The 13715-nt window shown below is 46.0% G+C and overlaps 1 protein-coding gene across 1 annotated transcript in view; it reads left to right on the top strand.

Moving 5' to 3' along the window:
• The window catches only part of LOC112614832 (nodal modulator 1-like), a 63580-nt gene that overhangs the window by 21704 nt on the left and 28161 nt on the right, over positions 1-13715 (top strand). Inside the window, exons 10-16 of the mRNA XM_025371565.1 lie at positions 2262-2367; positions 2551-2701; positions 8036-8210; positions 9596-9737; positions 10024-10155; positions 11546-11682; positions 13496-13583. Of these exons, the coding sequence (XP_025227350.1) occupies positions 2262-2367; positions 2551-2701; positions 8036-8210; positions 9596-9737; positions 10024-10155; positions 11546-11682; positions 13496-13583 (931 nt within the window). The remainder of the gene's footprint in view (positions 1-2261; positions 2368-2550; positions 2702-8035; positions 8211-9595; positions 9738-10023; positions 10156-11545; positions 11683-13495; positions 13584-13715) is intronic.

The raw sequence follows: 13715 nt of genomic DNA, 5'->3' as shown, positions 1-13715 counted from the left end.
GGCAGATTGTGCAGGGCCTGGTGGGCCACTTTGCCTATAACTCTGGGTGAGAATTGGTGCCCCTGGAAGGTTCCTAGCAGAGGAGCGGCGTGATCCTTCTGGCAGCTGTGTTGAGGAGAGTTTGCAGGGTGTCAGGGTGGAAGTGGGGGACCAGTTGGGATGCCATGGCCATAAACCAGGTGAGAACTGGCAGAGCTTGGACTGTGGTGGTAGGAATGGGCAGTGTGGTACGTGGCTTGATAAACTGCCTAGACCCTCACATAGATGGTAAATGTATTTTTCATCTCACTTATGTCTCTTTTCATTACAGAAGTAGAAAATGGTTACTGTAGAAAATTGGCTAGCTAGAGCAAATCCCAAAAGAAAAAACAGCCTCTCCTAAGTGGACCACCCGGTGTTAGAATTATTGAAGAAATTATATTTTAATCATTTTCTTTTTATATTACATTGGAAAGTACTGTGTTAAAATAGCTTAAACTGGCAGGAGCGGGCTTTTAGGTCATATGCACAGTGGGGTGCAGACTCTGCTTTTTAAGATTCAGTGATGTGTTTGACCGTTCTGCTGTACACTGGAGGGGAAAGAGAAGGGTGAGAAGATGAAGCCTTTAGTTTGCTTCACGTGGCTTGCAGAGAAGGATGGGGGCCGGTGAGCAGAGACAGCTATTCCCAGATTACAGCCAAATACAGATTTTGAAAATGATGAATGGAATTTCAGGGAATGGGGCCCTGTAAGTTCCCTGAGGTCCAGAACCATGAGTGTCCTATTCTTTACTGTTTTCCTAACATGTGATTCAGCACCTGGCACATAGTAGGTGCCCAGTAAAAATATTTGTTGAGTACATATGTGAATTAATAAGTAGGTATTAGATGAATTTGTTGATTTGTTGAGTACATATGTGAATTAATAAGTAGGTATTAGATGGAATGAAACATGTCTTTTTGGAAAGATCAAGAAGGAAGATGGTCATGTGAGGCCATCACTAAGAAACCATTTGCTGAAAAAATAAAATAAAAATAAAAATAAAAAAGAAGGGCTACCGGCATAAAAAGGAAGTCATTTTGTTATTTAAAGCTTCATCTCAGATGCTGTTGCACACGTGCATGCACACATTCATTCATTCATGAGTCAGTTATTGAGTGCCTGCTGTGTACCAGGTGACTAAGACAGAAGAGGTCCCTGTCTTCATGAGGTAACATGCTAGTGGGAGGGAGACAACTAAGAAATCGAACAAGGACATTTCAGATACTGGTAAGTTTGATGAAGATATTAAACTAGGTTAGCAGTGGTGACCTTGAGGATACACAGATCAGGGCTGGAACTCAGTAACTGCAGAGAGAGCACAGGTGTGCTGCTCACAGGCGAGTGGGGCACAGACACAGACACGGAGCATGGGACCACGTGTAAGTCAGTGATGGGGATGGAGGAGGGTGGTCTAGGTGGATTTCTTTTTTTTCTTTTTTTCTCTTTTTTTTTTTTTTTTTGAGACAGAGTCTTGCTGTGTCGCAGAGGCTGGAGTGATCTCGGCTCACTGCAACCTCCGCCTCCCGAGTTCAAGTGATTCTCCTGCCTCAGCCTCCCGAGGAGCTGGGATTACAGGCTCCTGCCACCACACCTGGCTAATTTTTGTATTTTTAGTGGAGACAGGGCTTCACCATGTTGGCCAGGCTGGTCTTGAACTCTTGACCTCAAGTGATCCGTCTGCCTCGGCCTCCCAAAGTGCTGGGATTACAGGCGTGAACCACTGCGCCCAGCCTAGGTGGATTTCATAAGGACCTGTGTTCAGGCCGTGGTGGAAAGACAGGAGGGGGCATGTGAGACCTTGCAAAGGTGGGATCCACAGGAGTGATGGAAGCTGGAGGAGCAGGGAGGGGGCGTCCAAAGTGATGCTGGGGTGTGCATGGGAGACTGGAGGAAGACGTGGTTCACCAAAATGGGGGCATCTGGAAGGGAGGAGAGGGCACAGGGTTAAGGGTGGAGGGCTTTTAGAAGCCTGAGTCAGTGACCTTTTAACTAGGAAAGTAAGTCTCTAGACCTTTTCTGTTGTTTGACACTCAGCAGTGTGTTGGGAAGAGAACAGAGAAGACAGATGTGGCTAAAGTGAGAGGGAGCCCGGCTGGCACACAGGACTGGGGGACTGAGGGTTGGGAGGTGGGTGGCAGGAGCAGACATGGTGGGCGATGGCTGGCGCAGCAGAAGGCGGCTTCGTGGCTCTGGCACAGGAGCACCTTTGAGCACCTTCTTCCTGTTCTTTGTTTTCTAGCCCGTGTTCCACGTCATGGGATTCTCCGTCACTGGGAGGGTCTTGAACGGACCCGAAGGAGATGGTGTTCCAGAAGCAGTTGTCACCCTGAATAACCAAATCAAAGGTGGGCTGACACAGCAACCCTGGGCTGCTGGCCAGCGCTCTTTCTGGACCACAGAGAGAAATGGAAAGGAACCGATGACTATATGAAAACATGGCAGCTTTTGGTCTCAAGTATTCTGGTGTACATGTAAGGATACACAGTTGTTTTTGGCTTATCTTCTGTTCGTGTGTTTTTGTTTTACAGTTAAAACAAAAGCTGATGGCTCATTCCGCCTTGAGAACATAACCACAGGGACATACACCATCCACGCTCAGAAAGAGCACCTCTACTTCGAAACGGTCACCATCAAAATTGCACCGAACACACCTCAGCTGGCTGACATTATTGCAACAGGGTAAGCTTATTGTGTGGATTTGGAAGTGCCAGTGTTTATGCTGGCAGCCAATGTAAAACAAAATGACCTGTGATCTGTGTGTCTTTGCTGAGCTTAAGAACTTAAGAAAGATTAGTACTTTTTTTTTTTTTGAGAGACAGAGTCTTGCCCTGTTGCCCAGGCTATAGTGCGGTGGTGCCATCTTGACTCACTGCAACCTCTGCCTCCCAGGTTCAAGCAATTCTCCTGCCTCAGCTTCCCAAGTAGCTTTGACTACAGGGGTGCCCCACCACGCCCAGCTAATTTTTGTATTTTTTAGTAGAGATGGGGTTTCACTGTATGTTGGCCAGGCTAGTCTCAAACTCCTAACCTCAGGCTATCCATCTGCTTCAGCCTCCCAAAGTGCTGGGATTACAGGTGTGAGCCACCACACCCAGTCAAGAAAGATTAGTTCTAAATCTTACAAACTGAAGGTACTGACATGTTGGATGCTTACTGAAAAGTCCCTTGCTTCAAGTTAAAATGAGCTCGTGAAATTAAAAAATCTTTCATGTCTGACTTCCATGATCTTTCACAGGACCCCTCTGCTTAATCTTTGAAGATTTTAGAAGATGGTATTGTTGGTTGAGAAAGCTTATTGGAAGAGGCTTCAGGTCATTGGTGTAGTTCTTCCTGCTTGTAGTTACTCATTGTACTATAAGTACAGGCAGGGACATCTTGTGGTTGAATTCGTGTGGTTTTACCGTCATCTGAAGCAAGATTGTGTAGTGCCAAGAACTCGGGCTTTGGGGTCATATTCCAGATTCACCTGCATGTCACCTGCAGAACAGCTTTAGACACAACAGGCGCTCCCAAAACAGTAGCTTAGAAGGAGAATGCAGGGTCTGCTTGGGAGAAGCGCGGCATGAGCAAAGTCAGGCAGTCTCAAAGCAGCATGAGGTGGCTACGGGTGTAAAACTGCGTGCTGCCGGAGCAGAATGTACTGGCAGGTGAAGGAGGTGATGAGGCCAACCCCATAGCACCTCCTCACACCCCACCAGGGCATAGGGGCTTTCTCCCACTGGGGCCAAGGGGCCATGAGCGGTTTTGAGCATCAAGATAACAAGCTTTGATCATTGTTTTCACTAGGGCATTCTGAAAACAATGGCATGGGGGAGAGTGGCTTTGAAGCGGACAGGACTTGGGCACAGGAGGTCTGTAAGCAGAGGCGACAATGGCTTGCCTTGTAAGGAAGTCAAGGACAGATTGATGAGATACTTTAGGATGCCCAGCTTGAGAGCTGCGATGGCTGGGGACAGAAAGAGGAGCCAGTTAGGTGATGAGGTTCAGTTTTGGCCACGTTGGTCTAAGACCAGTAGGTGGAGCTCTTCAATAGGTGCTTGGATGGATGGTAAATCCTGAAGATTTGGCTGCAGGTGGCAGCCAGGACCTCAAATATGTACAGGTAGAATGAGAAGAACAGTAGGTCAAAAACAGAGTGCCAGGTGACCCAAGGGGGACCTAGGGAGTGTGAGGTCATAGGAGCTAAGAAAGCTAAGTTTGGGGTAGGAGGTAGTGTCCAACAGGGAGGTCCAGGGAGCTGAGCCCTGGTAAACAGTTTGCTGGCTTGATCACTGAGGAGGCCACGGTGACTCTTTTCTGTAGACAGATGGAGGTAGAGGTCAAGGAGTCCAGTGGTGAATGGAGGACGAGGAAGCAAATCACCCTCAGAAAGTAATTCTTGGATTTAAGTGCTTCCCACCTTCCATAAACACTTTGCACAGTTACTCTAGATAAGGCACTGAGAAATGCTTCGTACCTAATAATTAATCAAACTAGTGTTCCAGAGATGGGGCTTTCACCCTACCAGGGAGACAGACTGAAGACAAATACATCTGTGGCCAGGCTTGGTGCCTCACACCTGTAATCCATCCCAGCACTTTGGGAGGCAGAGGCGGGTGGATCGCTTGAGCCCAGGAGTTTGAGACCTGCCTGGGCAACTTGGCAAAACACCGTCTCTACCAAAAATACAAAAATTAGCTAGTCTCATAACCTGGTCTAACAATAAATAAATAAAGAGATAAAAATTAACAAAGTAACAAGATTTTTAAAAAAGACAATACATTTGTGATGCTAAATTATGGCAGGTGTTGTGCAGGGAAGAGACCAGGGTGCTACAAGAAGAGCTAATTTAGACTGGGAGCTCTGCAAGGCTCTCTGGGTTGCAGAGACCTTAGTAAAGACTGAAAGGTAGATAAAGAAGGACCTTGCCTAGCAGAGGAGCAGCATGCTCAGAGGCCTGCACAGGATAGGAAGGACCTGAAAGGCAGTCTCTGCAGCTGGAGGAGGTGGGTGCACGGTCAGGGAGCTCTGGGGCCTTGTAGCCCTACTTTGGGGTTGGGCTTTGCTCCCTAATGCAGTGGTAACCCGTTAAGAGTTGTCAGTTGGTTGACCGGGTGTGGTGACTCACACCTGTGATCCCAGCACTTTGGGAGGCTGAGGCAGGCGGATCACAAGGTCAGGAGTTCGAGACCAGCCTGGCCAGCATGGTGAAACCCGGTCTCTACTAAACAGACAAAAGGTTGGCGGGGCATGGTGGTGCACGCCTATTATAATCCCAGCAACTCGGGAGGCTGAGGCAGGAGAATTGCTTGAACCTGGGAGGCAGGGGTTGCAGTGAGCCGAGATTGTGCCATTGCACTCCAGCTTGGGCGACACGGTGAGACACCGTCTCCAGAAAAAAAATAGTTGTCAGTTGGCAAGGGAGTGATAGGGATCATGGTACTTTAAAAAGTTTGTTTTTCTTCCTGGCTGCTGTGTGGAGAATGGATTGGAGGAAAGCCATGGTGTGAATGGAGGGGCCAGATATGAGGCGGTGGTGGTTGTCTGGAGGAGATATGGTGGTGGCTGGGCCCAGGCGACTGGCAGGCGAGGGAGCGAGGAGTAGATGGATGTGGTAGGTCACATGGAGAACACACCCACAGGCCTGTGCTGTTGAGGTTTCAGGTTTCTTATTTGAGCCACTGGGTAGATGGAGGAGACGCTGTTCACGGAGATGGAGGAAATATATTTATTTTCTCCTTTAAAGTAGAGTATTTGGGTCAAAGAAAGAAAAACAGCATTTGTTGAACATTTTTGGAAAATCTCTTTTTTTTTTGGCCAACATAGTACATTTGCCTTTTTAGCACACTGATACTTCTTACTATTTCTTTTCCTTTTTATTTTTTTTGAGACAGAGTCTCCATTGCCCGGGCTGGAGTACAAAGTGGCGCCATCTCAGCTCACTGCAGCCTCCGCCTCTCGGGTTCAAGCGATTCTCCTGTCCCAGCCTCCTGAGTAGCTGGGATTACAAGCACGTTCCACCACACCTGGCTAATTCTTACATTTTTTAGTAGAGATGGGGTTTTGCCATGTTGGCTAGGCTGGTCTCGAACTCCTGACCTCGAGTGACCCACCCTCCTTGACTTCCCAAAGTGCTGGAATTATAGGCTGAGCCATGGTGCCTAATCTTCCTTTAAAACAAAAAAAACCAAAAAAACTCAATTTGAAAAACAAACTCTTTGGCTTCTGTCCAAATGACTGTGAAAATAGAGTTACCTCAATATCCACCAATATTACCTATTTGTGTCCATATAGATATTAAACCCTGTTGAAAGAATTTATTGATACAAATCAATTTTTAAGGGCTTCAGTATAATGGAACCTTTTTCTACCACTCTTTTGGTTTATTTTTCCAAACTAAGCCAGTATAGATTAGAGGCTTAGGGGAAATAGGCAGTTCTTTTTAGTAAGAATATGAGCTAAAACAGAGCTTATGATTCAAACATTTACAACTTAGGGAGGCAAAGAGATTTGATAGGAAATAGACAAGGCGATGGGTCCCCGGACAGGTACACAAATCAAGAGAATATGGAAGGTCCTTGGGAATGATTGTATCAGTGTTTGCTTTGCATCCTTTTATTCTGAAAGTTCACAGTAGGGGAATGTGAGAACCAAAATGCATATACTAGGTCCGGGATTGGCACACTTCCTCTGTGGAGAGCCAGAGAATAAATATTTTAGACTTCATGAGCCATACGGTCTCTAGGACAACAGCTGAGACAGACAATTTGTAAATGAATGGGCAGAGTGCAACAAAACTACATTTTTTGACACCACAATTTGCATTTCATATAATTTTTACACGTCGTGAAATATCTTCCTTTTGATTTTTTTTTTTTTTTTTTTTAAATTTTAACCACTTAAGAGTGTAAAAATCTTTTTCTTGGCTTGCAATTCATACACAAACAGGAGGGGGGCCCTGACTTGGTCCTTGGGTCGTAGTTTGTTGACCCATGCTGGAGATAGTGAACTCATAGAGCTGGGCAGTCCCTTCACTCTGAAGGAATGACGGTATTTTTCATGATTCCTAGATTTCACATACACAATCTTCCACCATTCCATTGTGTTTTCCACTGTTTTTTATTTGAGGCAGAGTGGTGGTTCCAACATTTAATGTACTCCAATTGTCAGAATCCAACATTCTTGATTATCTTTATGTCAAAAGTAACTAATTTTTATCTAAAATGATTCTTGAAGAGCCTTTAAAATGAACGGTTGGAAAGACAACTGTGACCCCCAGCTAGGATGTACTATTACACTTTAACTCACCGTCTGCTTCAGAAATGAAGACCAGCACTCCAAGGATGATGGTCTTCGCAGAGGGGCCTTTCATGTGTTTTTCAAGGGATGCCTTGCAACACCTTACTCCTTATTTAGAATCTCAAATCTGAGTCATTACCTTAATAGGGATTTTCCGTTATAAGTTCCGTTTGTGGCTCCTACCTCCCAAGGAGTTCAATTTTAGCTCTGTATTTTTTAACTTAATTATCTTTTCTGTTCCAATAGCCCAGTTTGCTTTCATCCATGTGTTATATATAATCACAAGCAAGGAAGACGTCTTTGATAATCCTGCCTCATTTGATGGCCTGGTTAATGCCACAGTTTCTTAGGCAGCTTAGAGCTCTTGCTTTTAAGGGCTAGCCCACATTCTCAGTCCAAGGCCGCTCCACTGTCAATGATCCAATTACCTGAAACGTTTTTTATTATCTACAGATTTTCTTAAAATTGTCTCTGCAGTGGAGGATTGCCAGATGTCACCCAGAACGCACAAACAGCCCCACTACGGGCCCCTGTTCTGTAGAAAAAGGTCCAGTCTTCTTTCTGAAGGTTGCTTTTTAAAACCAGAATCATCTGGAGTGCATTCTGTCTTTTCATTAAGATTAAACTATTCTCAGGAACAAGGGCTGGGAGAGGGCTGCGTCTTTTTTGGTTGATAAGAGCCTTTCCTGTTATAATTGAGTCCTCATGCTGGAATGAATGGTCTTCTCTTTGCAGGTTTAGTGTCTGTGGTCAGATATCAATCATTCGCTTCCCCGACACCGTCAAGCAGATGAGTAAATACAAAGTTGTCCTGTCATCTCAAGACAAGGACAAGTCTTTGGTCACCGTGGAGACGGATGCTCATGGATCATTTTGTTTTAAAGCAAAACCAGGGACTTATAAAGTTCAGGTGCGATGCATTGTTCTAAATTTAAAATGTTTTGAGAAAAAGCAGTGATTTTTAGAAGGGTTATTAGCTAGAATGGGGTTAGAGAAGGGGCATTCCAGTTTCCAACTTCTTGTTTCTAAGTCTTTACAAGCCTGCATCAGTAGAGTAGAGCCAGATAGGCATCCAGCTACAAAATAATGCCGTCTGTCTCTCTTTTTCCTAGTCTTGGTGTTTATTAGTATCAGGCTGCCAGTCACTCCTCTACCTTCAGGCTTCTGGCTGCTGTAAAATATCGATGAGTCCAAGAGGAAACCAAAAATGAACTCTACTAATGGCAGCTCAAAAATGGCCATAGTGTGTGGCTTCTGGGACCCCAGGCCAAAATGGAGCTTCCCATTTCCTGCTTTGCCCTGACTTCAAGATGGCTGGGCAGGGACCATGCGACTCACCCATTCAAGCAGGCCGAGAAGGGGGAGACGCTCAGGCCTGTGGTCTCATCACCATGGTAAAGGCCCAAGCCACAGCTGGCCCAAGCAAGCAAGAGACAGAACAGAGCAGAGGTCAGCCCACCATGCCTTTCAGCGCAGTGGCCCTGCCCTTGGGGAGAGACTGTTTCTCTGGGCTCTCACCCATCAAATCAGCAGCTGCCCTTCCTCCCTGTGGAAGAGAAAGTAACACAAAGGGAGAGGGCCGGGAAGGTTCCCTGTTAGACTCTGCTCTCCTCTAGGGCAGAGTGGGGCCCCTCCCTCTGTGGGAAACAGGGTAGGAGATTGCGTTCTCCCTGCTTCCACAGAACAGCATGGCATGTGGGTTGACAGCTGCCTTTATTAGATGGTAGGTGGCTTCTTGTGAAGATGTCCACATTGACAAGCCTTTGGAAGCCCTTTCGGAAGCGTGCTGGACTTTTCCAAGGAAGGGCAGTGTCATCTTTACTAGGGATGAAAGAGTTGGCCGCTGCTCCCTTCATCTGTTCCTCTTCTTAGCCCATGAAAGGCACACAGGACAATAGGAAGAAGAAAATGACTTAATTCTACCAAAGTGTCATCCACATAGTGTTGACAGGTTCAGAGGTTACAGTACGAGTGATCCGAAGCCGGTAAAAGAGACTGGTTTCTAGTATGTAAGTGAGGCAGGTCAGCTTTGTGTGCCTGTGGAGAATTAGGCCAGATAGACTTTTGTTCATACACGTGGGTCTGTTGAGGCTAATTTCTCATCTGGGTAGAACTGTGTTTCCTTCACATGAGTTATTCATGGATTTGTTGTGACTGTAAAATCAGCCTGGAAATGAACCTTTGGCCTTCAAAATCTCTTTAGCTGTGGACCCAGATGAATGTTCTAGTGCCCTGTAGGTCAGGGGGAAGATCCCGCCGAATGCAGCCTCTAACATTCCATCCACGTTTCTGCAGGTGATGGTTCCTGAGGCAGAGACCAGAGCAGGGCTGACACTGAAACCCCAGATGTTTCCTCTTACTGTGACCGACAGGCCCGTGATGGATGTGGCCTTTGTACAGTTCTTGGCATCCGTTTCTGGGAAAGTCTCTTGTTTGGGTAAGATATCACTGGAAAGTAAGAACACATAGTTTCAAAGAAGTCAGCAGGTAGGGGTGGGATTTGGGAAACTTTTCCTTTTGCCTTTGTTGTTTGCTGCTGACCACCTGCATGCGAAGGAGGCTTCTTGGGGTCAAGTGGACGTGTGTTAGTTTGAAAGAAGCCCTCCCGCCACTGCCTCTTAGGAGCTCAGCAGTAGCAAGAAGCTATTACACAGGGTTAGGATTCGAACCTGTGATGAAGCTTGTGAGGGGTCACATGGGGCCCTCCCTTCTTTTTCCTGCAGACACCTGTGGTGACCTGCTGGTGACTCTGCAGTCCCTGAGCCGCCAGGGTGAGAAGCGGAGCCTCCAGCTCTCCGGCAAGGTCAACTCCATGACTTTCACCTTTGACAACGTGCTCCCTGGAAAATACAAAAGTAAGAATTGGAATGCAACATCCTGTGGCCCTCCCACACTTCTCGTCTTTGTAAACTTTCTAAAACCCAGGTCTCAAATTGTATCACAACCATGTACCTTTCCTTGTTTAAGTCGTCCTTGCCTCATGACCTTGACTGCATTATTTAGCGTTGGACAAGCCTGGAGGAGTCCAGGCCCTGAGCTGACCGCCACCTTGTCTGCACAGCCCACTGGCTGCTTCTGTTAAGGGAGGGTGCTCAATGTATGGCATTTTAGTTCTAAAGGCCAGAAAAAGGAAGTGTGAAATGGCTCCACTGATGTGTTCTACTAACTTAGCACCAGTACCGGTGCTGAGTACTGACCATGGCAAAGTACTTGACCTTCCTGAAACTCAGTTTTCCCATCTGTAAAATAGACATAATAGAACCTTTCTGCAGAATATAAGACTAAAGTTAAGTTTATAAAGCCCGTTGTGCAGAGAGCCGGCTAAGTAGCTGGTGCCCACAAATGTTACTTCCCTTTTCCTTGCCCTTCTCAACCGCTTCTTGCCTGTATTTCTGCTTTTTCAGAAATCAGCTTGGAGCTGCTGGCAGTGGATAGCTTATAAAACAGACTGCTTTTTCTGGAATTATATTAATATTTTCTGTTATGGCAGGGCTTGGCAGACTCCAAAAACTGCCTATTTTTATAAGCGTACTTTCCTTAGAAGACAGCCTTGCCCGTTTGTTTATGGATTCTCTATGGCCGCTCCTGTGTAACAGCGGCCAAGTCAAGTGTTTGAGACCAATAAAGCATGTGGCCTGCAAAGCAGAAAAGAGTTACAGAAACAGTTTGTGGATCCCTGAATACCTTACTTGCAGCCTGATCTTACAGGCCACATTGGATTTCTTTCTTGATGTAATGGACATTGGTTCCAGTTTTTCTTTGTCTTTTTGAAATTTAGCCTCTGTCACCCAGGCTGGAGTGCAGTGGCGCGACCTTGGCTTACCGCAACCTCTCCGCCTTCTGGGTGCAGGAGATTCTCTTGCCTCAGCCTCCCGAGTAGCTGGGATTACAGGCGTGCACCACCATGCCTGGATAATTTTTGTATTTTTAGTAGAGATGGGGTTTTGCTATGTTGGTCAGGCTGGTCTTGAACTCCTGGCCTCAAGCCATCCACCTGCCTTGGCCTCCCAAAGTGCTGGAATTATAGACGTGAACCACCACGCTGGGTTCCAGGTTTTCTTTAGCAGTAATTTATTCCAAATACTGCTAGTTATAAATATATATGTGTGTGTATATTTCTATCTTTATGTCTACATACACACCGCTTTTTAAAGTTAGTTAATTCATGATCATCGTTTCTGGTGGTGTGCAGGGAGGTGGTGTGCTCGATGCCCATGTGTCTGTTTTTGGTGTTTGCTTTTGCAGTAAGCATCATGCATGAGGATTGGTGCTGGAAGAACAAGAGCCTGGAGGTGGAAGTGCTGGAGGATGACGTGTCTGCAGTTGAGTTCAGGCAGACGGGCTACATGCTGAGATGTTCCCTGTCTCACGCCATCACTCTGGTATGTACGACTTACGGAGTCTCTTATTTGGAAAAACGCTCGCCTTGTGGATATCAAGAAAGACTAACATGCCAGGAATATTGTAAACGTAGTCAAGTCAGATTTCCTTTTCTGCCTCTCTACTCGCCCACCTGTTATGCAAGGCATAAGCAGGAAGCATTTATAATCTCTCAGTGGAAGGACCCCTGTATTTAGGAGACTTCCTTGTCCTGGCCACACATTAAATGTGACTGGTGATTCGGGGTGGCCTTTGGTATAGTACAGAGCACGCTGTCTTTCTATTATTAGTAATAATAGGTTTGGGTAAATTCATTTACTTCATCTCAGCCTCAGTTTTCACTGAAAATTGAGATCTTAATACCTACTTCTCAGGGTTATGGCAGGGCTTAAGTGACCCTTTTAGGTATCAAAGTGTCCTTGGTGTACACTGCTCTTGTTTATTAAGATGCTGCCAAGTGAGTTTCTCTGATATATATATTTGTGGTTTTTTTTGAGATGGAGTCTCGCTCTGTTGCCCAGGCTGGAGTGCAGTGGCACATCTTGGCTCACTGAAACCTCTGCCTTCCGGGTTCCAGTGATTCTCCTGCCTCAGCCTCCCGAGTAGCTGGGACTACAGGTGCGTGCCACCATGCCCAGCTAATTTTTTTTTTTGTATTTCACCGTGTTGGCCAGGCTGGTCTTGAACTCTTGACCTTAGGGGATCCACCCGCCTTGGCCTCCCAGAGTGCTGGGATTACAGGTGTGAGCCACTGTGCCCCACCTTCTCTGGTATATTTATTCCAGCGCAGAGGATGGAGCTGTAAACAGGATCTTAGTCTCTTGTTGACTGTTGTCTCTGTGGCCTGAAAGGCAGTGTGAAATGGGCTTCAGGAGCACCTATGTTGATCCCGTCATGAATTTTCTATAATGCTTTGATGTCAACCAGTGGCAGATGTCATTGGCAGGTCTTAGTTTCTCTGTAGAGAAACTAGAAGAATTGAAACTGGTGTTTCATGTGCCAGCTTACTCCCCTAACTGCTTAATTACAAAAACTCGACGGGCTGATTTGTTATACGAGATAAATATCCGGTTCATAATAAGTTTTAGATACTTAGGAAACGTTTCCCTTCCAGCAGTGGAGTGAATTTCCAATTCCCTTGTAATAAGATCTTCTTTTTTTTTTCTTTTTTTTTTGACACTTCCTTAACCTTTTCTTTATCTCCTCCCACTCTCCCCTCAGTCGCCAGGCCCCAGCCACAGTGGTCCTCTCCAGTCCCACACCAAGCTCACTGCCTCCTCGGGGCCTTTGCACACACTCTCCCCTCTGCCTGGAATGCTGTGTCTTCTCCAGAAACACGTGTCATTGGTTTTTCCTCCTCATTCAGGCTGTAGCCCTAGTGTTCAGAAGAGATGTGCCCTGAGGACCAGCGTGCTAAAGACCCCTAGGCAGGGATTGTTCTTCTCTTGCTTTCCTGTTTATTTTCACAGCTTCTTTACTGACCAGCTGAGATCACTAATTTATTTGTTGACGCATTGATTTTGTCTTCCTGTATTAGAACATAAGCCCCGTGAGAGCAGGAGCCATGGTCGTGCCTCCCAAGGCCCAGCCTTGTGTCTGTCACATAGCAGGCGCTCAATAAATATTAGTTGATTGAATGAAAAATAGCACACTTTCGTTGGAAGTTGTGGGAGGTGTTTAATTTTCCTGTGGCCCCCAACTGCTCTGATGATTAATGGGCAAAACAGATGACTGGTTTGGAAAGAGAAATATTATTAATCATCTTGGTGTCTCCATCTCTCCTAGTAAGTCATTGAATTGGCTTTGCTCCCTTAGGAATTTTATCAGGATGGAAATGGACGTGAGAATGTGGGGATTTATAACCTCTCCAAAGGAGTCAACCGATTCTGCCTGTCCAAGCCTGGTAAGTTTGGAAGGATTGATGTGCCATGAATTAGAAAAATGGAAAGGCACCAGAGGATGGTTTTGAAGGCAGTTTTTTCTATCTTGGTTGTGTTTGCATCAAGCTTTCAATTTCAGTGTGTTCAGCCTGCTC

Source organism: Theropithecus gelada, chromosome 20, assembly GCF_003255815.1.
Source record: "Theropithecus gelada isolate Dixy chromosome 20, Tgel_1.0, whole genome shotgun sequence".
Taxonomy (NCBI): Eukaryota; Metazoa; Chordata; class Mammalia; order Primates; family Cercopithecidae; genus Theropithecus; species Theropithecus gelada.
This window is presented reverse-complemented; position numbering and strand designations above follow the sequence as displayed.